The 26,061-nt window shown below is 47.2% G+C and overlaps 1 protein-coding gene across 1 annotated transcript in view; it reads right to left on the bottom strand.

Moving 5' to 3' along the window:
- TMEM163 (transmembrane protein 163) overlaps positions 1-26,061 on the bottom strand; it is a 225,935-nt gene that overhangs the window by 37,239 nt on the left and 162,635 nt on the right. Inside the window, exon 5 of the mRNA XM_070423099.1 lies at positions 6,680-6,776. Within this exon, the coding sequence (XP_070279200.1) occupies positions 6,680-6,776 (97 nt within the window). The remainder of the gene's footprint in view (positions 1-6,679; positions 6,777-26,061) is intronic.

Raw genomic sequence — 26,061 nt, 5'->3', positions numbered from 1 at the left:
GTATATGTTTCTGTGTGTATGTCTGAGTGTCTGTGTGTCTATACGTGTGTGTGTCTATGTATATGTGTGTGCTTGGGTCTCTGTATGTCTGTGTGTGTCTGTATATGTTTCTGTGTGTATGTCTGAGTGTCTGTGTGTCTATACGTGTGTGTGTCTATATGTGTCTACATGTGTGTTGGTGGGTATCTATGTATGCGTGTGTCTGTCTGTATGTGTTTGTGTGTGTGTGTGTGTGTGTGTGTGTGTCTGTGTGTATCTGTCTGTGTGCCTCTGTGTGTCTTTGTATATGTGTGTATGTCTGTGTGTCTGTTTCTGGAGGAAATTGTTCCATTTCTTTATCTGAGGATTTCTTTCCTCTGTGAAATGGCAGCGAGTCGAACACCCTACATGCTTCAGGAAAACTGTGGTCTAACAAGACAAGCCAAAGGGCCTTCTTGAGGTAGAAACACACACAGGGGCCTGAGAGACTGAAGACCACAGCGTGGAGGACGGCGCACAGCCACGTCGCCTTCTGAGGAAAGTTCAAGGCTAACACAGCGAGGAGAAGAGAACCAGCCAGCATTTCCTAGGTAACACCTGAACTGGCAAGCAAACCCACTGTATGCCAGAGACCGAACGGACGGGCGACCACGCATTCAGGTGTAGAACCGTGAACCCTCTGGGAGCCTGAGCCACGGCAGCGAGTGTACCCTGTGAGTGCTCCTGGCAATGCCTGAGGCCAGCACACTCCAGCACAGCGCCCCTCACTGGGACCTGCGGCCACAGCTGCCATGCTTAGCCTGCTGCTTACCCTTCCCTCTCATCACACACCTTGTCTTCATATGGCCACCTATTTACAGTGCGACTTTCAGCGGTGCTGTCAACATCCCAGGTACCGGATGTATGGGTTACAATCAGGAACACAAGGCCTCACTTCACAGCAACTTGAAATATTTATTTTACACAGATCTGAGCAGGATTCCTCTTGGCCTAGCAATATGAGGTCATTAGGGGCTAAGCTCAGCCTCTGGATGTACTTGAACTGCATATATTGAAAATGTACAGGTTGATCAATGTTGACATGGTTTTATGTCCAAGAAACCATCACTAAAAGCAAGAGAATATTTCCATCATCTCTGACCTAAAGTTTCCTTGTGGCTCTTTAATAAGCACCCCTCGTCACCCCACCATCCTCAGGCAACCACCACCCGCCTTCTGTTACTATAGATTAGTTTGCAGCTGAAATGTTACATAAGTGAAATGCTATGTACATGTTCCTTTTGTCTTGCTCCGGGTGCCCGCCTTTATTATTTTGAGGTTATTCCATGTTGTTGTATGGGTTAATGCTGAGTAGTATCCCATTATGTGGATATACCATAATTTGTGTATCCATCACTTGCTGATATATATTGGGGTTGTTTCCAGTTTTTGACATTAGAAATAAGAGTGCAATAACTATTTGTAGAAGAGTCTGTGCAGACATATATTTTAGTTTCTCTTGGGTAAATCCCTGAGGGTGGAATGGCTAAATCATCTGATAAACGGATGCTTAACTTTTTAATGAACCTCTGAACTCTTCTCCAATGTGGATGAACCATTTCACTCTCTCCATCAGTACATGAGAGCTGCTGATGCTCCACACATTTGCTTTTCTTAATTCGGGCACTCCAGTGGGTAGGTAGTGGTAGCTTATAGTTGTTTTAATTTGTAATGCCCAGATGATGAATAATGTTGAGCATTTTCTCGGGTGCTTACTGGCCATTCATTTATCTCTTGTCTTGTGAACTGTCTGTACTAATCTTTTGCCAATCTTCTTATTAGGTTGTTTGTCTTCTTATTAAGCTGTTCTTTATACATTATGGATACAAGTCCTTTGTCTAATCCATGGGTGTTGTCTATGCTGTCCTGTCATTTTCCTAATGGCGTCTGGGAAGAACAAAGCTTTTTCATTTTGATGAAGTTCAATTCTTGATGTTTTGATCTTATGCTTCATACATTTGGTACTGGATTCAACAAACCTTTGCTTAACCCAAGGTTACAAAGACTTTCTCCTTTCTTTTCTTTTAGAAATTTTAGAGTTTTAGGTTTTCCATTGAGCTTTATGGCCCATTTTGAGTTAATTCGGATATAAGGGTTGATGTCCACCTTGTCCATATGGTTATCCAGGTCCAGCTGCTCTGGCACCATTCCTTGTAGAGATTTCACTCTCCTCCACTGAACTGCCCTGCCACCTTAGTTGAAAACCGGTTGGCCAGATATGTACAGACCTATTTCTGGGCTCTCTCTGCCTTGAACTCTCTCAGCCAATAATAATCGACTTCCCTCAGTGCTCAGCTCTCTTCTGCTTGGAAGCTGGTAGGTCCTTGTCTTGAAGATGAATAAAGAGGCCAATCTTGCTTAAGTACTGGGATTATTCTGTTTGCAGTAACAAGGGTGGAACACCACTGACAGTCTGACCAGGTTTCCACCTTTCGTTGCACGGTGCTGGGAGAGGCTGGCTGGGGGGATGTGGAGGACCTTGACTGTGTGTGTTTTGTGTGTGTGTGTGTGTTTAAAGTACTTGTCAACACAGGTCCCAAATTAAACTTAGAGTTATGCTTGAAAGCGTGTCATACTGGAAGACGAATCTCTCTGTTGCTGATGGCGCATCCGGGATTTAGAGGTTATTGCTCAAGGAGGAGCTTACAGCATTATCGACTGACTCTGAGCTGAGTACAGTGTCACTGAGGTCATTTCCTGGACTGCTCAGTCCCATCTAAGCTTCCAAAACTAAAGGCACCAAAAAGCCCGCCAACTTCTCTAGTCCAGTAATATCAGCCAACACTTACCCAGTAGTTATGTGCTAATAAGCACGTTACTTACATCTTCTTATTTTGTTTGCTTAACAATCCTACAAAAAAAGGTGCTGTTATTTCCATTTTACAGACAAAGAAAGTGAGGCAGAAAAAGGTGGAGCAACCTGCCCAGGTTTGTCCAGTTAGGAAGTCACGGAGTTGAGATGTGTCCCTGACATCAGCTCCATGTCCTCATCCCACAGGTACAACGCTCCAGGTACTGAGGGAACCTCAGAAACGCACCCTCGTGGACCAGGTGCCCCGGAGACCTGGGCTGACATGCTGTGAAACTGCTCACCCGGCCCCAGAACTGCTTTCCTGCCCACCCACCATTCCCCACATTTCCTTCTGCTCAATACCTCCCACCTCAAAAGGGGCCCAACCTGAAATGACCTCAGGCCATAAATGGGAGTAACTCTGATCAGAAATTCAGAAATACAAAAAATCGGAAAGTTTAGGGCAGCAGCCACTAGAATTGTCATCTTAGGACAATTATTTTATTATATTTTTTTAATATATTTTTATTGATTTCAGAGAGGAAGGGAGAGGGAGATAGAAACATCAATGATGAGAGAGAATCATTGTTCAGCTGCCTCCTGCACACCCCACTCTGGGGATTGAGCCCGCAACCCGGGCATGTGCCCTGACTGGGAATCGAACCATGCATGACCTCCTGGTTCAGAGGTCGACATTCAACCACTGAGCCACACTGGCCCAGCAGATGCCTGGACTGTGGGCTCAATCCCTAGTAGAGGGCGTGCAGGAGGCAGCTGATCAACATTTCTCTCTTATCGATGTTTCTAAGTCTCTCTCCTTCTCCCTTCCTCTTGCTCTAAAACCAATAAAAATATAGTATTTTTTTTAAAGAAAAGAAAGCAAGCTGCCAGGGGAACAGGCCTAAGGTAGGAAAAATGCTGCTTCTGACAAACCCACAGTAACAACCTGACAGAAATCACATGTAAAGAAAGCAATTCTGTAGGGAAGGGAAGGAAAAGGAAGGGAAAGGAAGGGAAAGGAAGGGAAAGGAAGGAAGGGAAGGGAAGGGAAGGGAAGGAAAGGGAAGGGAAGGGAAGGGAAGGGAAGGGAAGGGAAGGGAAGGGAAGGGAAGGGAAGGGAAAGGAAGGGAAGGGAAGGGTGAAGGGCAAAGCTGTAACTCTGACCTAAAGTCATATGTAGGCCCTAACCACCAGTCTCCCTGGTTTCAACCACCAGACCATAAGCAGCCAAAAGCCATGCTTTATTGGGCCCATGTGAAATTGTCCACCCACTCCCAGCCAGAACTTCAAGTTTTTAAATCAGTTGCCAATTTATTTCACATTAAACACAAGGTTTCCACTTTCTCTTAAAAACTCGGAAGATCTGACCACCCCAGGTCCACAACCTCACAGGGCACCTCCACCAGAGGGCAGATCCTTCATCCGGGGGCACGCTCTCTAGGTGCCACGGACCTAGGCAATTCTCCAGTTTTTGAGACTGGCTCTGGGGGGCATCTGAGTTTGTGACTCCTCATTTAGGATGAGGCACTGTGTAAAAACATTCATTTTGAATGTCGGCAGGGGATGGGGGTTGGGGGTCTGGCTATAGCCTGCTGGCTTCCACAAAATTTCTAGAACAGACACAGGGAACCCAAAGACCAATATTGAACTATCATCAGCTATAATCCTGCAGCATTTACCTGGCCCCACTGATTAGAAGGCCTCCCCTCTGGAGAAGGGAGCTCACGCAGCTTGAAGGCGCCTTTGGTACCTTTCTATAACTCCGATGGCTTTCAAAAAAACAACACAACAGCCCTAGCTGGTTTGGCTCAGTGGATAGAGCGTTGGCCTGTGGACTGAAGGGTCCCGGGTTCGATTCCAGTCAAAGGCACATGCCCGGATTACGGGCTTGATTCCCAGTAGGGGGTGTGCAGGAGGCAACTGCTCAATGATTCTCATCATTGATGTTTCTATCTCTCTTTCTCTCTCCCTTCCTCTCTGAAATCAATAAAAATATATACTAAAAAAAAACACACCAACTATTAAACAAACCCCTCATTTCAGAGTTGTTAAGGGGTAACAATGAATGGGTGTAATTTTTAAGTCCCACGCTAAGACTGATAACAATGCAGTGGGCTGAGTTCCCCAGGGACAGTTCCAGGCTTGGGCAAAATCGTAGAGTTATTCACCCTCTCTGACCCCCGCCTGGGAATTTAGACCTCAATGTGGAATCCAAGTTGGAGTATTTGCACCATAAGATATGAGACTGTTCCCAGGTAAAAATGGTTCATCTATCAAGAGAAAAAGCAAGCAGGGCCCTGCAAGGGTTGGTCTGCGAGCACAGCTCTCCATTCCATACCAAGCTGTCCTGCTGGAAACACGTGTTTACACCTAAAGAAGTGAGTGTGTCAACTAGCCAGGGGCTGAAACTCCCCACCAATAGGCATTACTTAGAGTGGAGTCAGATTTCTAGACCCTGTAAAATGCAAATATTATACAGGGTCTAGAACGTCTTAATTAATCACACTAATACTTTCACGTCTACACTTTCTGACAGAACGGAACACAGGACCGCAAGTCTGTTGGAGGGAAAGGATGAAAAAGTCCAGGATCCTAGGCCACCAGGAAGATCAGGGCAAGACAACAACAGTGAGATGAAGAGCACAGACGATTATAAACAGTAATACTTGCTGAGCTAGCTCTGCTGAAAAACACTAAACACATTCCTACCCTGGTATCGTCTTTTCTTCCTGTCACTGAGAAATCAGAGAACAAGCGTTTCCATCTGTGATGATAAGTAAGAGGTAAGATCCTGATGAGTTTCTAAATGCATGGCTCTGCCTCAGCGTGGGGGCGGGGCAACCTCACGCAGTTGCTTTAATAGCTCCGTCAAATGCAGTACAATGTTCTGCTTCGCTTTCACCTTCCCCAAAAACACATGCGCACACACGCATGTAACACATTGCCTTAAAAGGGATTAACATATATTTTGCTCAAAGTAAACTTAAAGGGCTAATAATTTAGGCCTTATATTAGCAGGGTGCATGTAGCTGAGCGCAAATCAAATCACCTGAGAGGAGACCTCTCTTTTTGCATTTAAATCACTATGTACCTTGTCCAGGGTGAGGCAAAAGTAGGTTTACAGTTGTCAGGACATGAAACACAGAGTGTATTCTTGTGTTATTATTATTTATTAATTATTGGATTATTGTCCATACCAACAAGTGTAAACCTGCTCTTGCCCTACCCTGAATAGGCAACCATGGCAATGGCAGCATCTCCATTTCCTGGTTCATAAATCAGCTGCCTTATATAAAGACTGTAAAAGTATTTCTTTTATTTTGTAAAAATATTTATTTTCTCAGCATTTATAAGAAGAGGGGGGGAAAAAGAATCAGAGTGCAGGTGACACATCTCACCCCAAGAACAAAGCAGTCAGACACACTTCAGTATGAAATTGTGTCTCCAGTTTCTGCATTCCGATGCCAGTTGTGCCAGAAAACCTAAACAGACTCATGTATCAAGTTGCAAAGGAAAAGATAATTCTTATTACAACAGTCGTTAAATGGACGGAGAATAATAGATGTCAACAACACAGACTGGCTCACTCTGCTACTAAAGTCAGCCCATTTCTCTTTACATAAAAGACATCTCATCTTAAAAATAGTCAAAAATCTAAGGCGAGGGACACAGAACCCAGTACAGGCTCAACTATTTTAAGTCTTCTCATCTTGCCCAGTGCTTCTCTGCCCCAAGTAATTCACATTCTGCAAAGAGCTCTTCAGGACTCCCCACATGTGGTGCATACTCTCTCCACCTGCCCAACTTTCCCAGTAAACCTGTGAAGAGGGGGGCACAGGAGGGGGTGTGAAGAAAGAAGAAGGACCTTACCACTTCTGGGAGCAGCTTAATGGAGAGGTCATGGATGGCTTTGCTCACTATACATATGGATGACAGAAGGAATATCACCCCCAGGATGACACAGGCTCTGCAAGGAAACAAAACATTGAGACACGTAACTGGAAGGACTCCACCTGCCGATTTACACAATGACAGGGACAATGACACAACCCGAGGCACTGGGACCCAGCGGTTATTGGCCACATTCCCACTATAACCACCCACTGTCTCAGAATTGATAGTGAATCATTTCTAAGAAAATGATTCAGAATTTTATCACCAAAATCAACCCCATGGGGAAGAGACTCCGACATCCTACATCATCTCACAGCTTCCCATGAATGCTGCCATGGAAGAATCTCCAAGGCCATGAGATCCAAACCACCCACCCCCCACACCCTCCTGGCAACCCAGTTCATGCCTCCTCCAGCCAGAGGGTGCAGAGTTCAATAGCAAAGAGTGGAGGCTCTAGCATGAGACATCCCAAGCTCTACCATTTAACATTTGCTTGATCTTGATCAAGCTACTTAACTTCTTTTAACCTCTATTTTCTCACCTGCCAAATGGGAATATTTTCTACCTGAAGATGAAATCGGATAACTCACAAATACTGGATTAAACATAGGAAAACAAAAGCCCACCCTAGATGTCTCTCTCTGGTGATAAGACACCTTTGAATTACAGAGTATTTATGGTGAGATGGAGCAATTCTTGGGGAAGAAATGAGGGGAAATAAGTTAGGATGAGGTCCGCTAAGACACCCAGCACAGGTGAGACAGGAGGAAGTTAGGGATGAGGCCAAGGCTGGGGTGTGGGAGCAGCAGGGAAGTCTATGGGGCTCGGGACCTAGGAGCTGTCTCTGGCTCCCAGACACAACAACTCACAGGAGAAAGAAAGATAGAATATGGAAGTAAGTATGAGGAAATGATAGTAACAAGGGTCAAAATGCCAAATGAAAATGAAGAGACAGAGGAGAGATAAAAAATGCGAGAATGACCAAGGTTAGCTCATTCCTGTCCCACCCTGATGTCTCCCATCTGGCAGCCTCCTCAGCCTTCTTCCTTCACCAGTAAATAAAACCATCTCTCATTATCCATCTTGGATTTCCTTCTCTGGACTGAGAAATGGCCCGAAGTTTCCCGCATAACACTGAAGTGGCACCTATTTGGAATTCTAACAAATAGAGCTCTAAGAAAGATGTTCCCTAAGCCTAGACATCAGAAACAAGCAGGTCAGCACGCTGCTCGGAGTCTACTTGGCAGGCTTCTCATCCACACTCCAGCTGTAGGTTTTATTCTTCCAACAACACAGATAGAAAGAAGGCGTCATTGCTGGCTGGGGCGAACCACAAAAGAGCACTGAGATGTAGAAAAGGTAATGAATGGGCTGAGTGGGGGTCTTGGACAGACTGGCCCTATAAACCAAATGGAGATCTGCCATGGGTGCCATATATCCTCAGAATGAGCGGCGAAGGGGGCCGCAGCCGAGAGGGGAGCAGTACAGAAATGAGGTGCGCCTGCCGGAGGCCCTTTAGTGATGAGATACTGGGGCAAGACAAGGGATCCCCAGGGGTTGGTGGATCACTGCCCTCCAGGCACTGGCCCCTGAGTCCCAGCTGTGCCCAACACTCGACGTGACCATTTCTACCTGCAAACAAATGGGACCCTGAGAGGTCCCATTATAGGAAAGGCGCCTATAGTCAGCATAAGCTTCCAAGATAAGGTTTGTGATGTGGGATTTTTCACTCCATTCAAAAAACTCCCTAGTGACTAGCAGAGACTTTGATCCACCCTCTCCGACAAATCCAACCACCAACTCAGTGCTTCTCAACCCCGAGGGCACCCTGCACTCACCAAGGGCTTTTCCTGACAGTTGCCCAGAGACCACACCTGCGCCTGCCCCCGCCCCCCAGCCTCCCCGCCCCCACCCCCTCCCCATTCAATTTTATTAGAATCTCGGGGAGGGAGGGGGTGAGATTTGTTTAAAAGCTCCCCAGGCAAGTCCCCTGTGCATCAGGGCCGAGGGTCCCTGCTGGGAGCCAGGTGAGGCCCTGTCCTTAGGGAGCCTTCCATGTGGGTGAAAAAGCCACAAATCTCTGGGCAGAAGGCATGGAGGGCTCAGCCATGCCTGCTGGTGAGGAAGGACGGGCCCTAATGGCCCCTGGAGACCTGCAGTGTCTCTGTGCGGAGCAGCTTTCTCCCCAGGACGAGGGAGGGCAGCCACCATTGGGGTGCTAGACCTTCTACAGTCTGTCACAACACCCCTAAGAAGCATCCATCGCACACCCCTGGGGTGGGGAAGTGGGGGGAGAGGAACAAAGGTCTGAGCTTCCTGCCGACAGGGCCCAGCGATGCCACAGGAATCTGTCCCTCTGGGTCACTCAGGCAGCTCCATAACACGCAAAGTGGCTTGGGATGTTGTTTACATGACTGAAAGAGACAAGTATTAAGAGTACAACGGTCTCCTTATGTAATATCTTGCTTATATATTTTTAATCAAAACTACATTACAAATCCCTTAAGGGCAAGAACCCTGTCTTTAGATGGGTGTCTACAGCAGCACGTAGCAGTGCTATGTGCATCCGTAGAGCTGAGGGAACCATTCACTGATGAAGTCATCACTAGTGATTTGTACAGCTCCCCCCACTTACCGCTTACCAACGCTGACGGGGGCTGGGAGGGGACACTCCTAAGTCAGCCGATATGCCTCTGGAACAGCCCACATTGTCAAACAACTCTGAAGTGTAATGAATATCAAAAGAAAATGATGATTTGGTTTATTAAAGTTGAATTATACAAAACGGCCATCATATTTTCCTCATGAATATACCCATGAATATGCCAAGAAATGTTTTTAAAACCTATTTTCATCTTCTTTTAAATGTGGTGCAAATTCAAAACCCACAGCCACCCTCCCTCCCCACGGCTGGGAGCCGGAGTGCGGGCAGCTCTGCAGCCTGAAGCAGCTATTATTAGCAGAGGGCGTGATGCTATTTTTTGACGTTTTATTAATAATATATTGTGTTTACACAGCAGCTTTCTCCCCAGGCACCCAAGTTCTGCACGTCACTCGTTAATGCTCCAGAGGCCCCTCCCCAGGTGGGGTTTTTGTTTTTCTGCTGTTTCATAGGCTGGGAGGGGGAGGTATGTTTCCACACAAGCAGTCAAGTGGGGGAGTCAAGGACTAGCAAGCTGTCCAAGGTCACCCAAGGAGTATGACGTCCACAGACGGAGAAGCCGGGTCTCCTGACTCCCTCCCAGTGGCCATGCCCAGTTAATCACCGGCCAACAGGAGGCTCTGGGCGTGCACGTCACATCCTCACACCCCCAACGACCTGGACTGCTCAGTCTCCAGGCTGCAGCAGAGACTTGGGTCAGGAGCAAACACTGCTGCTTCCTGGCTCAGGGGGTTGGGGGAGCAGCGAGGTGACACTCCATCAGCACACCTGGCCTTCACCTGGAGGAGCCTGTCAGCGGAATGAACGCAGCCTCCTTCTCCCTCCTGCCCAAACCCCAGCGGAGGAAAACTTAAGTCAGAAAGAGGTAAATAAACTACCGTAAGTCAACAGAATCCCCCAGTCAACCCAGACTGAAGCTGAATTTAAATTCCCACAGGACCAGTGGCCGCCAAAGTGTAGGGCACAGGTCAGCAGCATCAACATCACCTGGTAAGTCGTTAGAAGAGCAAATTCTGGAATCCACTCCAACTCCCTGAGTCAGAAACTCTGGCAGCGACCCAGTGACCTGTGTTTTACTGTGTTTTACTAAGCCTTTCAGGTGATCCTGATGGACACTCAAGTCTGAATCTGTATAATGTTGCCACTGACACATTTAATGGCTGAACGACTGGTAAAGTCCACAGAAGTGGTTAAAGCCATTGGCACCTTCTGCAAAGACTGCAAATTGCTAATTGTGTGCAGCATGACACACCTCTGGATAACCCTGCAAGTAAGCACTAATTTTTGCCTCTGAAATTATAAGGGCAAACTCTACTGACAGATACTCTCACGTCCAAAATGATGTAAGGTTGTCAATTGTGGGTTTAAAGGTCTGTGGTTCACATCAGTAAAGCCTGAGTCTCACACCAAATCTGACTAATTTCCCAAAGAGAAGCTGCTTCTAATCATCCCCTAAATCACACAAGATCTAAAACATAGTAGCCTGGCAATTAACCAACATATTCTAAAGCCTAAAGTGTAAATGTTTTATTTATCATCTTTTACCCTAGTCTACAAAGCACTTGTAACCCAGACACTATCAAGTGTAACATAACGAAAATAAAAGCCAAGTGGTAAGTATACACAGACGCACAATTTCTAAGGCTGTTTTATCCTAGTTAGGTTCTGCTTCACTCCATGTACTCTGCCATCCTATATAATAAAAGGCTAATATGCAAATCAACCAAACTGCAGAACGACCAGTTGCTATGACACACACTGACCACCAGGGGGCAGACGCTCAATGCAGGAGCTGCCCCCTGGTGGTCAGTGCGCTCCCACAGGGGGAGCCCTGCTCAGCCAGAAGCTGGGCTCACAGCTGGTGAGCGCCGTGGCAATGGGGCCTCTGCTAAGGACCCGAGGGATGTCCGACTGTGGGGAGGAGGCCTAAACCGGCAGTCGGACATCCCCTGAGGGGACCTGGACTGTGAGAGGGCACAGGCTGGGCTGAGGGACCCCCCTGCCCCCAGTGCACAAATGTCGTGCACCGGGCCTCTAGTTTTAAATAAAGCAACAAACAAAATCGGTTTGTGGGGGGGAGGGGGGGTAAAGGGAAGGAGAAAGAAAGCAAAGAATGCTTATGAGCCATTTCTCTTTCTCTATAATGGCCATGCCAAAAAGTTCCCCCTCCTTTTCAAGGCTCTTGGCCTTCCTCACTCCATTATTACCAACATACACCTCCTCTCCTATTGCAGGATTCCCTCCCCTCATCTTTCTATCCTTATTCATCTTACCTCCTCTCTTGACTTTCCTAGGCTCTAGGCCCCATCTCCCTTCTCCACCCACGTTCCCATCAATATCCTCTATCTCCAACCCCATCCACCTGCTGCACTGTGAACAGGCTGTGATGAGAAAGGCTGGCTTGGACCAGGGATGGTCACTCAGGCCAAAGCTCTCTGGGCCACACACCCTCCATGGGGAGATTGTCCATCTCCTCAACACTAAAATCCTCTCCTTACTCAACAAATGGCCCTTTGTTTATATCTGTAATGACACACAAAGTGACTAAACTCACCCAAGAGACATCTCATTTAGATAGGACTTTTTTTTTCTGCCTTCAACTTAAGGGACAAAAGTCAACATAGGGGATTTATTAAAGAATTTGATTCTGGAGCAGTACAGTCCCATAGAACTTCTGTGATAATGAAAGTGTTCTATTATACATTGGCCAATATGGTAGCTACCAGCCATGTGTGGCTATTGAGCACTTCAAGCATGCCTAGTGCAACTGAAGAAATAAAATATTACTTACTTGTAATTAAAATTTAGTGACTATCATATCAGACAGTGCCACTTTAAAGGTTGGGCTGAAAGTAGACTTACCAAAGTGTGTGAGGAGGAAGGGAGGGAGGAGAGAGAAAGGAAGAGGAAAGGAGAGGAGAGAAGAAGAGAGGGGAGCAGTAAGGGGAAAGAAAAGGAGGGGGGGGGGGAGGGAAGGGGAGGGAAGGAGAGGGGAGGGGAGGGAAGAGGAGGGGAGAGGTAGAGGGAGAGAGAAGCCCTGAAGGTACTCATCACAGCCAGGTAAATTAATATGAGCCAGCAGGGTTTGCTCTAAGAAACCTTGCAGAAGGCATCATGCCTTTGGTATCTTTCATCAATCAATGCATCATTTCCCTCCCGCCAGTTAACCTCCAACTCTCTAGGTTTACATGCAAGTCTCACTCTTGTTCTCATCTCATGCCAATCAATCCCAGCCACAGCTACTGCTCTACCAGGGTAACTATTTTAGAAAGGGATTTGAACTTCAGTCATTGATATTGCCAAGTCCTGAGACTAAGGCAAACAAAATCTACTCCCAGTCTCCCAGAGCACAAGTGTAGGGTGGGAAACCTGAAACTCATTATAGAACAGTCCTTACTTATAAATGTGAAATCAATGAACAGGAACAAAATGAAGAAAGGGATCAGGGTGATGAAGACCCACCTAGGACAGGTTGGAAGAAGAAGGGCTCTGCAGTGTGATGCTGAAGCAGGGTCTGGAAGAATGGACAGGAATCATCAAGCAGAGACGCTAGAAGGCTGTGAAGGGCACCCCAGGCCAAGGAAACGTGTAAAGACAGCACTGTGGGGCTCGCATCAGTGGAAATTCAAAGTGGAGGTGCTGTTTGTGGAGTATTTGGTTTTGAAGTGACCAGCAATGCAAGGGCCTCAGGGAAAAGGGCCTCTTGTGTCCTGGAAGTCCCCTCAAGATGGTGGGTGCAACACCCATAATAGGCACAATGGATCTTAGATGGAACATGGACCAGCGTGTTGTACTTAATAGTTATGTATTTTAATGTACATTAGAAAAAATCACCCCATGCCTACAAGGTTTCACGGTGTTGTTTCTGGGATGTAGAAAGATGGCAGGAGACAAACACACAGGGACACCCCATCTCAAGAGTCCCAAACCCTACCCACTTCCAGGATACTCAGCAAGGGTAATGCATGCCGAGACTCACACCCTGAGCTCTCCTGTCAGTCAAAAAATACCACTGCCACCTTCCGTGTGGTGCAGGGACTCAGCAGTGAACCAGAAATGGAGCAGCTGCCTGTTCCGTGGAGCTCACAGGAGACACGGACAGCAAGCATGTGAACAAATAATCCCATTATGCACAGAAACATAAAGCAGAATAAAGGAGGAGAATAATGAGAGTGTAATTTTATGTACAGTAATCACACTGCTAATGTGGGGACATTTGTCCAAAGACCTAAGAGATGGGAGGGAGGGCTGAGCGCTACCTGGAGAACAGCACGTGACAAAGGAACAGGGTGCCAAGGCTGCCCCGCAGGAGGGAACCCTGTATAGTCAGTGATCAGGGATGAGGTCAGCGTGGCTGGCACACAGTGGCCACGTGGGGCCTTAAGGTCACACTACATACTTGAGTGTACATTCTGAACAGAATGGGAAAGCAACGAAGGACTGAGCAGAGAAATGACAGGATCACTCTGGCTGTTTTGGCAACGGTCCTGGAAAGAAAGGACGCTAGCGTAGGGCAGAAGCGTGGGGGGCGCGGGGGCAGAGGGATGCTTTCTCCATTCCTGGGAGACACCAGGCAGGTTTGCTTTCACATACTACTTTCAACCTAGTGAAGTAAGAAGTGGACTAGTGGGTCTTGCAAAGATTTTAGAAAGAGTTTCAGGGTAGACATCTGTTTCTCGGGAGAATAAGAACACTCAGAAATCTTACTATTTTAGCAAACTGGTTATTTAAAGTATTTTCAATGCCAGGTCCATTATCTGTGCATCAATTTTGATTTTTTTTCTTAAATATCTACTGGATGTATAACCGCTTGTCTATGCGTAGAATATATTCAGGCAGATACCCCCTAAGAGTGATATCAGCCTCTGCAGAAAACACCTGGGGAACAGGGACTCACTTTTCCCTCCATGCTTTGTCATGCTTTTTGTATTTTTTAAAACAATGTGCATGTACTACCTGTTAAAGAAACACGACATCGATGTGGACACTGAGGGAGCTTTCCTGAGGGCCTACCAGATACCAATAAATCTGCTATGTCATAGATACAATGACACATACAAAACAATCCTTTTCTTCAATTAGAGAAAGGGGCATTGAAATCACACTATAGCCTGGCTGGTGTGGTTCAATGGTTGAGCATCAACATATGGACCAGGAGGTTACGGTTCGATTCCCAGTCAGGGCACATGCCCAGGTTGTGGGCTCAATCCCCAGTAGAGGGTGTGCAGGAGGCAGCCAATCAATGATTCTTTCTCATTGATGTTTCTGTTTCTCTCTCTCTCTCTCTCTTTCTCTCTCTCTCTCCCTCCCTCCCTCCCTCCCTTCCTCTCTGAAATCAATTAAAAAAATGTATTTTAAAAAAAGAAATTGAAACTGGAATCTTCTAGAGAAGTTGAGATTTGAGTTGATTTTGAAAGAACCAAAATAAATAAGCTGGGTAAGGAGGAGTGAAGGGAAAGGGAAGCCGTGCCCAAAGGCCTATCAGAACTCATCCTTTCAGCACATTTTCACTGCAAACCTACCGTATGCCAGCCACCGTCCCAGGGAACAAATCATGCAGGTATATGGGGTTGAAACCTTCTAGGCAGAGGGAGGAGCAAGGCTCTGAGGCAGATGTTTGCTTGACTTGATCAGAGAACACCAGGGCAGCCAGTGGGCCAAAGAGGATGAGGAAGGGGGAACAGTGAAGGTGAAGTCAGAGGTGAGGATCATGTAACGTGTTGCAGCCACAGTAAGGGGCTAGGCATTTCCAAAGATGGGAAGCCCTGGGGATCTGACTGGGAATGGCGTGATGTGACGGGTCTTAACAAGATGGCTGCTGCTTGGGAGGCTGTGGCAACACACAGGTGAGAAAGTCCCAAATGTTTCTTGGATCAGGACAGTAGCACTGTTACATTCTAGTTTCAATTTTTTGTTTGTTCGGGGATATATTCTGAAAGTACAGCTGACGAGTTTTTCTCATGTACAATATGAAACAAACAAGAGTAAAAATGATGCAAGTTTTCCGACCTGAGAGAAGTGAAGGATGGAGGTGCCACTTCCTGAGATGGGAGGACTGCAGGAGAAGAGGAGGAGCAGGGCTTGGGGAGTGGGGGTGGGGCAGGTAGGAGTTCAGGTTTAGACACGCTAAGTGAGCAATGTCTGCTAGACAGGAGTTGTTGAGAACGTGGTTAGAGACAGGAGGTTAGCTTCAGAGAGAAGTTCAAGTGGGGACATAATTGGGAGTCACTGGCACACAGAGTGTACTTAAAGCCTTGGCAGCGGACAGGGTCATTGTAAGAAACCACAAGTGCCTTCGTAAGGCTGGAGTGAAGGTTCCAGTAAGCTGGGGAGAAAGGTGGGCAAGGGCCAACCCTGAAGCGCCCCATGTGCTAAGGTGTAAAACTTTCTTAGGAGAACCATGCAGAGCCCCTAACAGCTCTGACAATGGTGCAGTAAGATGACTAGATTTGTATTTCAACAGCTGACTCGGGCAATACCTGTCATGAACATCTGGGCCTGACCTGCAACCACTCCACCTTTCATTGGTAACTAGAGGCCTGATGCACAAAAGTCATGCAAGGGTAGGCCTTCCTTCCCCTGGCTGCCGGCACTGCCTTCCCTCTGGCACCCGGGACCTGGGCTTTCCGGGCTTCCCTCACAGCCCCGGCTTCGTCCGGAAGGTCGTCTGGAAGGACATCTGGTCTAATTAGCATATTACATTTTTAATATTATAGATGAGCCTCGATTCACCTTTCAGGCCTCACTCTCCTCAAAGAGAGGAAAGGCAGTCACTGAACCCTGCCTTGAAACAAGGCACCGACCCACACTTGGGCTGATGGGATATTCTTCCCTGGGACTTTGAATCCAAGATGAGTGATAACAAGGACTGAACCCAGAGAGATGACTCATCCCACAGCAGGGATGGCTTGCAGGCCAAGTTCACTGGGACCGGGGCAGAGTGGTTGGCCAATGTCCCTTGGGGTAGCTGAGCTTCCTCCATGGCTGGCTGGCTTCCCCCAGAGCAAGCTTTCCAGGACAGGGTCAAGCTTTAGGCCTTGGGAGCCCCAGTGCCCTCCCAGAGCGTTCTGTTGGTTATAAGTGATTCATAGGACTAAGATGAAAGGAGATGGAAAAAGATGCCACCTGTTGATGGCGAAGTGACAGGATGAGATTGGAAGAGAGCACACGGGAGGACGGTATTGCTGTGTCATCTTCAGAAAACTCCACCTGCCACTGTGATGAAGAGTCCCAGGATCGCCAGCCACCAATGAGGATAGCAAACCCTTTGTGTCTGGAGCCTGTCTCACACGGGGTCTAAGCAGTCCTGGGCCAGGTCCTGTGTGCAGAGGACAAGGGATGTCAGAAGAAAACAGGAGGTTAACTCCCAGGGGACCTGTGGTAGATGCATCACTGTGCACAACAATTTGATCTCAACCACACATTCTTATCCTGGCCGGGTACTTTTCAGCACCTCGGTGTAGAGGAGGATACATTCTGCCCACCATCAGGCTTGGAGGTGTGATGTACTCCTGCCAACAGAAGTGAGTGGAGATGACAGACACCTGAGCAGAGCTCTGCCTGGTTGGCTTGGCCTCATATCAGTCCTGTATCAGGCCTGATATCAGGAGCCACAATCCTCAGAGAGGAGCTATTCCTTTAGCCCAAGACCTGGAATAAGAACTCATGCAACACAGAGGTCTGCAAACCTCAGCTTAAGAGGAAAACGACTGAGAAATTAATGTTTGTGCTATAAGTCTTAGAGATTTTGGGGATGATTGTTATAGCAGCAAAGCTGACAGATACAAGGTTCTTAGACAAGAAACACCTATGGCAGTGGCAGCCAAAGGTTGTCTCACAAAAGCAGCACCTAGAACTGGAACGGGGGGCTGCCTGTTTGAGGACCGTTGTGAAATACCTGTCTGATGGCAGCGTTATTATGGAAAAGAGGAATCGCCCAGTTTTAGTCCAACCAGAAAATCAGGCAACCCCAGTGTCAAAGATACAGGAGGCCACTCCTGGAATAAATATTCTTATTGAATCAAAAAGATATACAAGAACAGATCCTCCTGTGATCTCTGGAACTCCCACCCGTGTTGGAGGCATCAGGCACCAACCCACTGCCTGCCTCCGTGGGAAACAAAAAGCCCTGCACCTTCAGGACACACTTGTCGGCATGACTTGCTTAATTGACTCTTTCCTTTCTTCTCATCGCTACAGAAACCCTCCATCATTTCCTTGGTAACCTATCCTCCAGTGTCTCTAACCTGCTTGATTACAGTATTTAAAGTAATTGGCTTAAATTGTTCATTCTCTTTGATCCACTTCTGGGAATCTATCCCCAAAGAAAAAGCTTTTTGCAGAAGAATGTTCACGGCAGCATTAATTATACTTAAAAGTGGGGAAGTTAAATGTACCACAAAAGGAGTGTTTAAGTAACTGCGATGCATCAATTCAGTAGACTACTGGGTGCCATTTAAAATTGCTTTTGTCAATGACATAAAAGTGTCAGAAAGAAAGTATTAAGTGAAGAAGCAGGATATAAAATGGTGTACACAGATTAAAAACATGTAAAAACAAATCCAAACCCAGGGAGACATTTTTGGCAGGAAATCCACAAAACTAGCAATGGTGAGAAGATGAACTTCTTTCCTCTGCTTTTCTGCATGTTATACTTTTATAACAGAATGAAACTTTCTAAAAATGCCTTCTCCAGCTATATCACTCTTGACATTTCCTTCTATCGCATCCCCGTAAGGTATCAAACGTTGGTCTCTATTAAGTCTCACACTGGAGGGCACAAATTAATCAGGTTTTAACTGAGCATCTACTATAGGTCCCACCCGGGGAGGGGGCACAGTGTGTGGGGTGTGCCCTTTGGTGGGTGCAGCACTGTTGCTAGAGCAATATGGTCAGCTTCCACCCACACTCAACTGTTCTTGTCTCCTTTTCCAAGACTCAGTTCACTTATACATAAAATGGGAAGGATGAAAATACTACTTCCTGTGCTGCACCAGCACAGCCAAGGGTGAACCTATAGAGGGGTGGTGAAGGTTTGAAGAAAAGACAGACAAGAGAATACAGCTGGGGCTTGGTGGCTCTCCCGTGCCTGGATGAGGACACAAAAGACCCAGCATGCAAGCCGATGCTTGATTTTATAGTCTGATTAAAACAAGGGTAGATTAACATGTATACAAATGTTCTTGTTTTGGCAACACTTGTTGCACCTCCCACAGCCCATTAGCTACTTAGGAAGGAATTAGGGAGGGCTACAAGGTCAGGCTTTTGCTAGGAGAGCTCTTCCCTCCAGGCTGGGACTTGTTTGTGGCCCTGCCACAGGTCAGCCCAAGGCTTGACCTAGAGCCCCTCCCTACAACTTCCCTTTCAAAATTATCATGAGCATAAATAAGATGATGGATAAAATGCTGCACGTCACTAACGGGATACTGAGTATATGTAAAGTTCTAAAGATAACACCTCTAATTTAATCTTGTTGCATCCTCTTCCATAACTGGAACTTTTGGTAGAGGCCATCCTTTAGTCATGCCCCACCTGAGGCAGAGTCTCAGGGCCAAGTCCTAGGGTGTGGATTCTTTGGGGCAAACACCTCGTGGCCTGTGGGTAAGGGTTTGTGGCTTGCAGAGACCTTTCCTGGACTGCTCAGGGACTTCTCATCAGTGCTGCCACCTGGCAAGGTGGGAGGGCTGAGAGATGGGAATTCTGGGAAAGGGAGGGAGCTAGGGAAGGCCTCAGAAAAGTCCGTGACCTGCTCGGGGTTATAAAGCCAAGCAGTAGATGAGTTGGGGCTCAAATCCAAATCTGAGCCTCAAAACAGAGATGAGCTAGAAGTTTCTTTATCTGGGTGTTGTGTGAATTTTAACACAAAAATTTTGCTGGAGTTGGGGTGGAACCAGGAGTCCTGGATTCTAGATCTATCCTTGTCATTAACTTGGAAAGAATAGGGAACTCGTATGACCTCTCTAGGCCTCAGTTTCCTCATGCTTAAAATTAGCAAATTTGACTTAATCACCAAGGTCCTGATATGCTAAAATTCTAGTCTAAATGTAGCAGTGGGGTTTCTGGCTCATTAAACATTTTTATTTCAAATCAACAGGTTGACAGCACAGATTTATTTACATAACCAAAATGTAAGGACTGAATAGTAGGCATTGTTTACCTACTGCATGTTAGGAATGACATAGGATTTCTCACTGAGCAATGTACAAATCATGGGCTTCCTTTCAATTATTACTATAAAGCTTTCAGAGGGCAAGAAAGATTCACCATGTTTTTGGCTGAATTTTACTTATTTCTGTAACTTCTCTGTGACCTACACACACTACTATTTTAAAGAGTGACATTTCCCAGAGGAAGAGATAAAAAACAGAGACTACAGAAAGAGAGTATTTTAGAAGAAAAATGTTATTCATCCACTGAGTTAGGTAACTAGCTTTCTAAACAGAATAATGGTTTTAAATTATTTGCAGAGTATTAATACAGTGTAGCCACATGGTACTATAACTTGGGAAATGCACATTAATGATTAACCCTAAAAGCCTTCACCTGCAAGAACTAGTTCCTAAAAATTCTAGAACTTTAAATTACAGTGATAGTTCTTACTAGACTTGCAAAATGCGAAGGCTTCCCTGCAAAGTACAGATCTGCTTATAAACAGACCTTTGCTGTATTCCCACAGTTGTCAATCCCACATCATAAGAGAGAAACGCCAGCGCTTGGCGCATCGTTACATCCAGCCCATTGTCGGAAGGGAGAAGTTAGGAAACCTACATGTAACTTGCTGGAGTCTGAATAGCTACAAGGGCATCTCTGCATCAGCACAGGTGGGACATTTCTTAACCCCTGGGGTCACCTGAACAACTGTAGGGGCAAGGTGTCCCAGATGCCTTTGGAGTCACACCACATGCCCCAGGCTGGCTCCGATTGCAGCTGCTGCCCAGTGGATGGCACCTGAGAAGCTCAATCAGAAGGCAAAAAGGAGAGCAATGAGAACATCCTTTAAATCACGGACATGTCTGCAGGGGGAGAGGCCACGGTGGGGAGGGAGGCGGGTGTGGACAACTATGTACCACATGGCACGCGGGACACGTGTTTAGGTGCCGGGAGCCAGTCCATCCTTGCTGTTTCAAGGGACCTGGCATATATGGCATACTGTTCTTAATACGTTTGCTCACCTTCTTGGCGCTATGTGTTTTAACCAAGGTCACCTCTCCGAGAAAGGTTGTTTCCCCAGGTGGGGATTTTTCCCTGAGGTGAGGGAGGGGATACAACCCCTTAATTAAGTGCCAGGCGGGTAGTTAAGCTACATAATCTTTACTCCCTGGAATGGAGTTGAGAAACGCCCTAACCTTTGTAATAGAAATTGACAGGATTAAAATCGGCTGGTATAAATACGGATGTAACAAGACAATAAACATCAGATCCTAACCAGAACCTAGCCAGAGAACATGGCAAAAGATCCTGGACAGAACCTGGCTACAGAACTTCACTGGAGAACCTAGACAGAACATGGCAAAAAGAACCTGGATAGAACCTGGCGACTGAACCTGGCTGGAGAACCTGGAGAACCTGGCTAGAGAACCTAGAGAGAGAACCAAGAGACAGGACTTGGCTGGAGATCCTAGACAGAACCTAGAAACAGAACCTATCGAGAGAACCTGGCTGAAGAACCTAGAGAGAGAACCTACACAGAGAACCTAGAAACAGAACCTAGCCAGAGAACATGGCAAAAGATCCTGGCTACAGAACTTGGCTAGAGAACCTAGAGAGAACATGGCAGGAGAACCTGGATAGAACCTGGCTGGAGAATATGGAGAACCCTGGCTGGTCCAACCCCAGCAGGTCCAGGGGTCGCCAAAGGTGTGGACGGAGTCGGCAAAAAGGAATGACATGAAGGCAGTGTTCAGTTCATCAGCAGAGTTGGGTTCTCTAGCCAGGATCTCCAGCCAAGTTCTGTAGCCATGTTCTCTTGCTAGGTTCTCCAGCCAGGGTTCTCCAGATTCTCCAGCCAGGTTCTATCCAGGTTCTCCTGCCATGTTCTCTCTAGGTTCTCTAGCCAAGTTCTGTAGCCAAGTTCTGTAGCCAGGTTCTGTCCAGGATCTTTTGCCATGTTCTCTGGCTAGGCTCTGTTTCTAGGTTCTCTCTCTAGGTTCTTCAGCCAGGTTCTCTCGATAGGTTCTGTTTCTAGGTTCTGTCTAGGATCTCCAGCCAAGTCCTGTCTCTTGGTTCTCTCTCTAGGTTCTCTAGCCAGGTTCTCCAGGTTCTCCAGCCAGGTTCTTTAGCCAGGTTCTATCCAGGTTCTTTTGCCATGTTCTGTCTAGGTTCTCCAGTGAAGTTCTGTAGCCAGGTTCTGTCCAGGATCTTTTGCCATGTTCTCTGGCTAGGTTCTGGTTAGGATCTGATGTTTATTGTCTTGTTACATCCGTATTTATACCAGCCGATTTTAATCCTGTCAATTTCTATTACAAAGGTTAGGGCGTTTCTCATCTCCATTCCAGGGAGTAAAGATTATGTAGCTTAACTACCCGCCTGGCACTTAATTAAGGGGTTGTATCCCCTCCCTCACCTCAGGGAAAAATCCCCACCTGGGGAAACAACCTTTCTCGGAGAGGTGACCTTGGTTAAAACACATAGCGCCAAGAAGGTGAGCAAACACATTAAGAACAGTATGCCATATATGCCAGGTCCCTTGAAACAGCAAGGATGGACCAGCTCCCGGCATTTAGGGGCACAAGGTAGAGGCAAAGACAGTTCACATCACTGATCCGTCTCTTGACATACTCGCCTGGAAACCAAACTTCCATGCCAATATAAAGGTGAGGGGGATGACAGAGGAAGACAACCTTGCTATAATTTATCTAACTGTATGTACTACCACCTTAGAGAAGCGGGGAGGGCATTTTAATAAGACAACCTGTCCCTGTGTATTTGATCCATCCACACATTCCCCAAATAGAGAATCAAACCCTCCAAGGAGATCCCTCCAAGGCGTGGGATCTGTCTGTTGGTTATTTAAGGATGCAGACTCCTCTAATTAGGAATGATCATACCAGTTTCTGTGAAGTCTAGGATGATGCCCTGATTACTGGCAACCACAGTGAAAGCTCTGACTGAGTCTCACTCTTGCTGTGAAGAGAGGCGGTAGGGAACCGTGCTCAATGCGTGGGCTCCAGCACTACAGCAGTGTGGGACCTCGGACAGCTACCTCACCTCTCTCTGAGGCGGATTCATCATCTATGTAATGGCACACCTGCTGTGTGCTAATTCACAAACAGAGCTCATTAGCATGGTAGCTGGCACAAAGGTGTTTTTTTTTTAAAGTGAGCTCTTTGGACAATGAACTGACCCCAACACGCAAAACTCCTCTCTCTGTCTGGGACCACACTCCCATGGTCCTGTGAGAGGGGGCCGATAACTCACCCATTAAAGGTCCAAAATCCCTCCGCACCTGCAACCTCACCTTCCCGTTACTAACCCTGTGCCCCGTGAGGGCAGAGAGAAAGCTCCTCTGTAGAATGAGCCTGTCATGCAAGTCCACCCAGAGCCCCTGGCAAAGTGACCTCATGGTACACCTCTTGGTCCCCAAACTGGCTGCTCATCAGAACCACCTGTGAGGCTTGAAGAACTCGGAGGATGGGCTGCCCCTTGACGCTTCTGCCCCTACAGTCTGCAGCCGCGCAGGTAAGCGGTGCCAGTGAGTTTTGGTTTCTTTTGTTTTCACAAAGCTCTCCAGGTGTCTTAGGAAGCAAGAGGCTTAGGAACTTCTGTTCTAAGGTGCAGATGTGACTCTGCATCAGTGGTTCTCGTTTGGGGTGATTCTGCCCTCCGCTCAGTGGACAAGGGGGCACTGGCCAATGTCTGGAGATTGTTTCTATTGTCACAACTTTGGGAAGTGCTGCTGGCATCTAGTGGGTAGAGACCAGGGAGGCTGGTAAACATCCTCCAAGGCGTGGGACCATCCCCCACAACAAAGCAAGATCCGGCCCAAAGTGTCCACCACACCAATGCTCCAAGTCATTTCAGCATGTGCCTTCCTCTTGGTGGTGCCCAGAGAATAGACATCAGGTTCCCGTGTTCATCAACGGGGACAACCCACAGAGCAAGAGGGCCAAACTGAGTGACACGTGTTGGCCTGATGGATGGGAAACAGCTCCGAAAGAGCAGTGATGGATTCACAGAAAGGCCACCAAAACGCTGCACAAGGGGGAACAGAAACCTCACATGAGAAGAGCACACCAACAATCACAACATTGTAGACACATCAGTTGACAGAGCTGCTCCTTTTGACCAGTGAGTACCAGCTGTGCCTGCTGAACACCCCGCTTTGTCCCACAACTGTCCCAGGAGACAGATTTTTCCACTGCCTTGAGCAGTTGAGGAAACCATGGTTCATAGGGTTTAAGAGGTGTGTTCAAACATGGTGCAGTATACAGATCTTGTAACAGAAATCCACACCTGAAACCTATCTACACTAATAGAAGGGTAATATGCTAACTAGGGCGGATGTCTTCCAGACATCCATCTGGACAAAGCCACAGTGGCTATGAGGCCTGGGGCTCAGGCAGCCTTGGGCTCAGGTAGCCTTTGAGTCCTGGTGGCTGCGAGGCCTGGAGCTCAGGCCTTGCAGCCGCCATAGCCAGCAGTGGCAGCAGCCGTGGGGTGATGGGGGTGGCACCTTCCCCTGATCAGCCTGGTCGCCTCCCACAGAGGGAGGCCAGCCGTCAGTAGGACATCCCCTAGGGGGTCCCGGACTGTGAGAGGGGGCAGGCCAGGCTGAGGGAATCCCCCCCAGTGCAGGAATTTTCGTGCACCAGGCCTCTAGTATGTTCATATTGACCAATGTCACCCCAGTGCATTTAATTAAAAAAAAAAGAAGTGTGCTTAAGGCTGCCAAGCTGGGCTATGGACCCAGCCCACTTGTATCACCAGAAGCCCATGCTTGGGCCACTCACCACCCAGCTTCTCACCTCATGCTGTGTCTCTGTTTCTCCAAAGCATGATCTGAGGCATCTGGTATACCTGACATCCCATAGCCCTACTCGGGTTCTGTGGGAAACATCTAGAGGGTGTGGGCACAGACTCTGGGGCCTGCAGGAGCTCCACTGATGATTCAGAGCACCCTGAGGTCTGAGCACCAGACCCCGCACTTCCATGCCCTCTGCTTGTCCAAGCACATTACTGAGGCCAGCAGCTAGGTTTGCTTCCTACAGAGGCCAGAGCTGGGCTACAAAAAAACAGACACATTCCCCTGAAGACACATTCCCCAGAACAAAATGTCGGCTCATTTGATCAGGGAGATGAAGAGCGCTGGAATTTGCGTGCCTTTACTCAGGGAAGCCAGTTCCTACGGGAGGGCATGGATTCACCTGAGCAGGTCAGTCTCATAAATGAGCAGTGTCTAAAGTGGCAGCACGCTAGGGCTTTGTGGCTGCATGGACCGTGTCATTTGGCCCCAAAGTCCCACGACCAGAAATTACGAGGCACATTTGCAAATAATCCATTTGTGCCATGTTGGAGGCCTCATATCTAACAGAGACTTTACCAGCCATGGCCTTTATTTCACCAACAACAGAAGCAACCTCGTAGGAACAGGTTGCTAGCCACATGGGGCGAATAACTATGGGAATAATGAAGAGGAAACTTGTTTATTATTCCCACCATACTTATTCTACTGGCTTCTCTGAGACCTACTACAGTTTGCCCTACTGTTGCAAGTATCCCAGTTTGCTCTAATTTGTCTGCCCAATGACTGTGAATTAAAGTAAACTGCAACTGTTTTTTTTAAACAAAGGGAAAAGAAAGGTTGAATCCCATAGATGTAGGAAAAAAATGCCATGAGCAGCCCTTGCAATGCCCATTCCCTTCCTAATGACCAGGCTGTGGGCTTCCTGATGGACGGAAAAGAATGACAGGGCTCCTGACAGAGCGTATGTAATGAGGCCCTGGGTAATTACAACCAGACATCCACCTGCACCACTAATGCCAGCGGTGGTTCCGCCAAATTAGAGAATCAGGGTCTGTGGATAAAGACTGGCATGTGTGTACTCGGTAATTTTATTAACCAATAACATGCTTTGTGTAAGAGACATGCAATTTGCACCCCTCACTAATTTAATAGCCTGTCTGTGGGTGTAGGTGGGGGTTGGAGTGTGTGTGCCATCACTGAACGGCTAGGACATCTCAGAATAAAAACATCACCAGCCAGTCAATGAAGAGAATTATTCATGGGCTTGTTAAAAGGTCACATGCCAAAAACTTCATTCAACAAAAAGGAGCTGAGGTGTGTGGTGTCCATTTTTTTTTTAAGGCTCAAGAGATGATTGGAAATGTGAACGAGCAACATCTCACTTAGAAATAAAGCTATCACTGGTGCCTTTCAAAACCCATTACAGAGAAAATTATTAGGGCACTTCTTTGCCTCACCCTAAACCCCCCAACTTCTCAGGCACCTACTGCTTCATCTCCATCCTGCCACCTTCCTCTGCCTTAGGCAAAGGAGCTCATATTTAATTCATCTTGAGATGAATTACTCTAGTCATGTTGTGGCTTCTTCCAGGAGTAGAATCAGTGTGGATAAGTGGCTTTTCTCCGGTTCAAAGGAATAAAGGCTCCATTAATCAGGAAAATGTGAAGAAGGGGGCGGGTCCTTAAGTCCAGTCTCAGTGAGTCACGTGATTCCAGTGGTTTCTGGGATGGGCCC

Source organism: Myotis yumanensis, unplaced genomic scaffold, assembly GCF_028538775.1.
Source record: "Myotis yumanensis isolate MYYU_CA2020_CCGP unplaced genomic scaffold, mMyoYum1.0.hap1 SCAF_8, whole genome shotgun sequence".
Taxonomy (NCBI): domain Eukaryota; kingdom Metazoa; phylum Chordata; class Mammalia; order Chiroptera; family Vespertilionidae; genus Myotis; species Myotis yumanensis.
The sequence above is the reverse complement of the archived record's forward strand: the minus strand, read 5'-3'. Positions and strand labels throughout refer to the sequence as shown.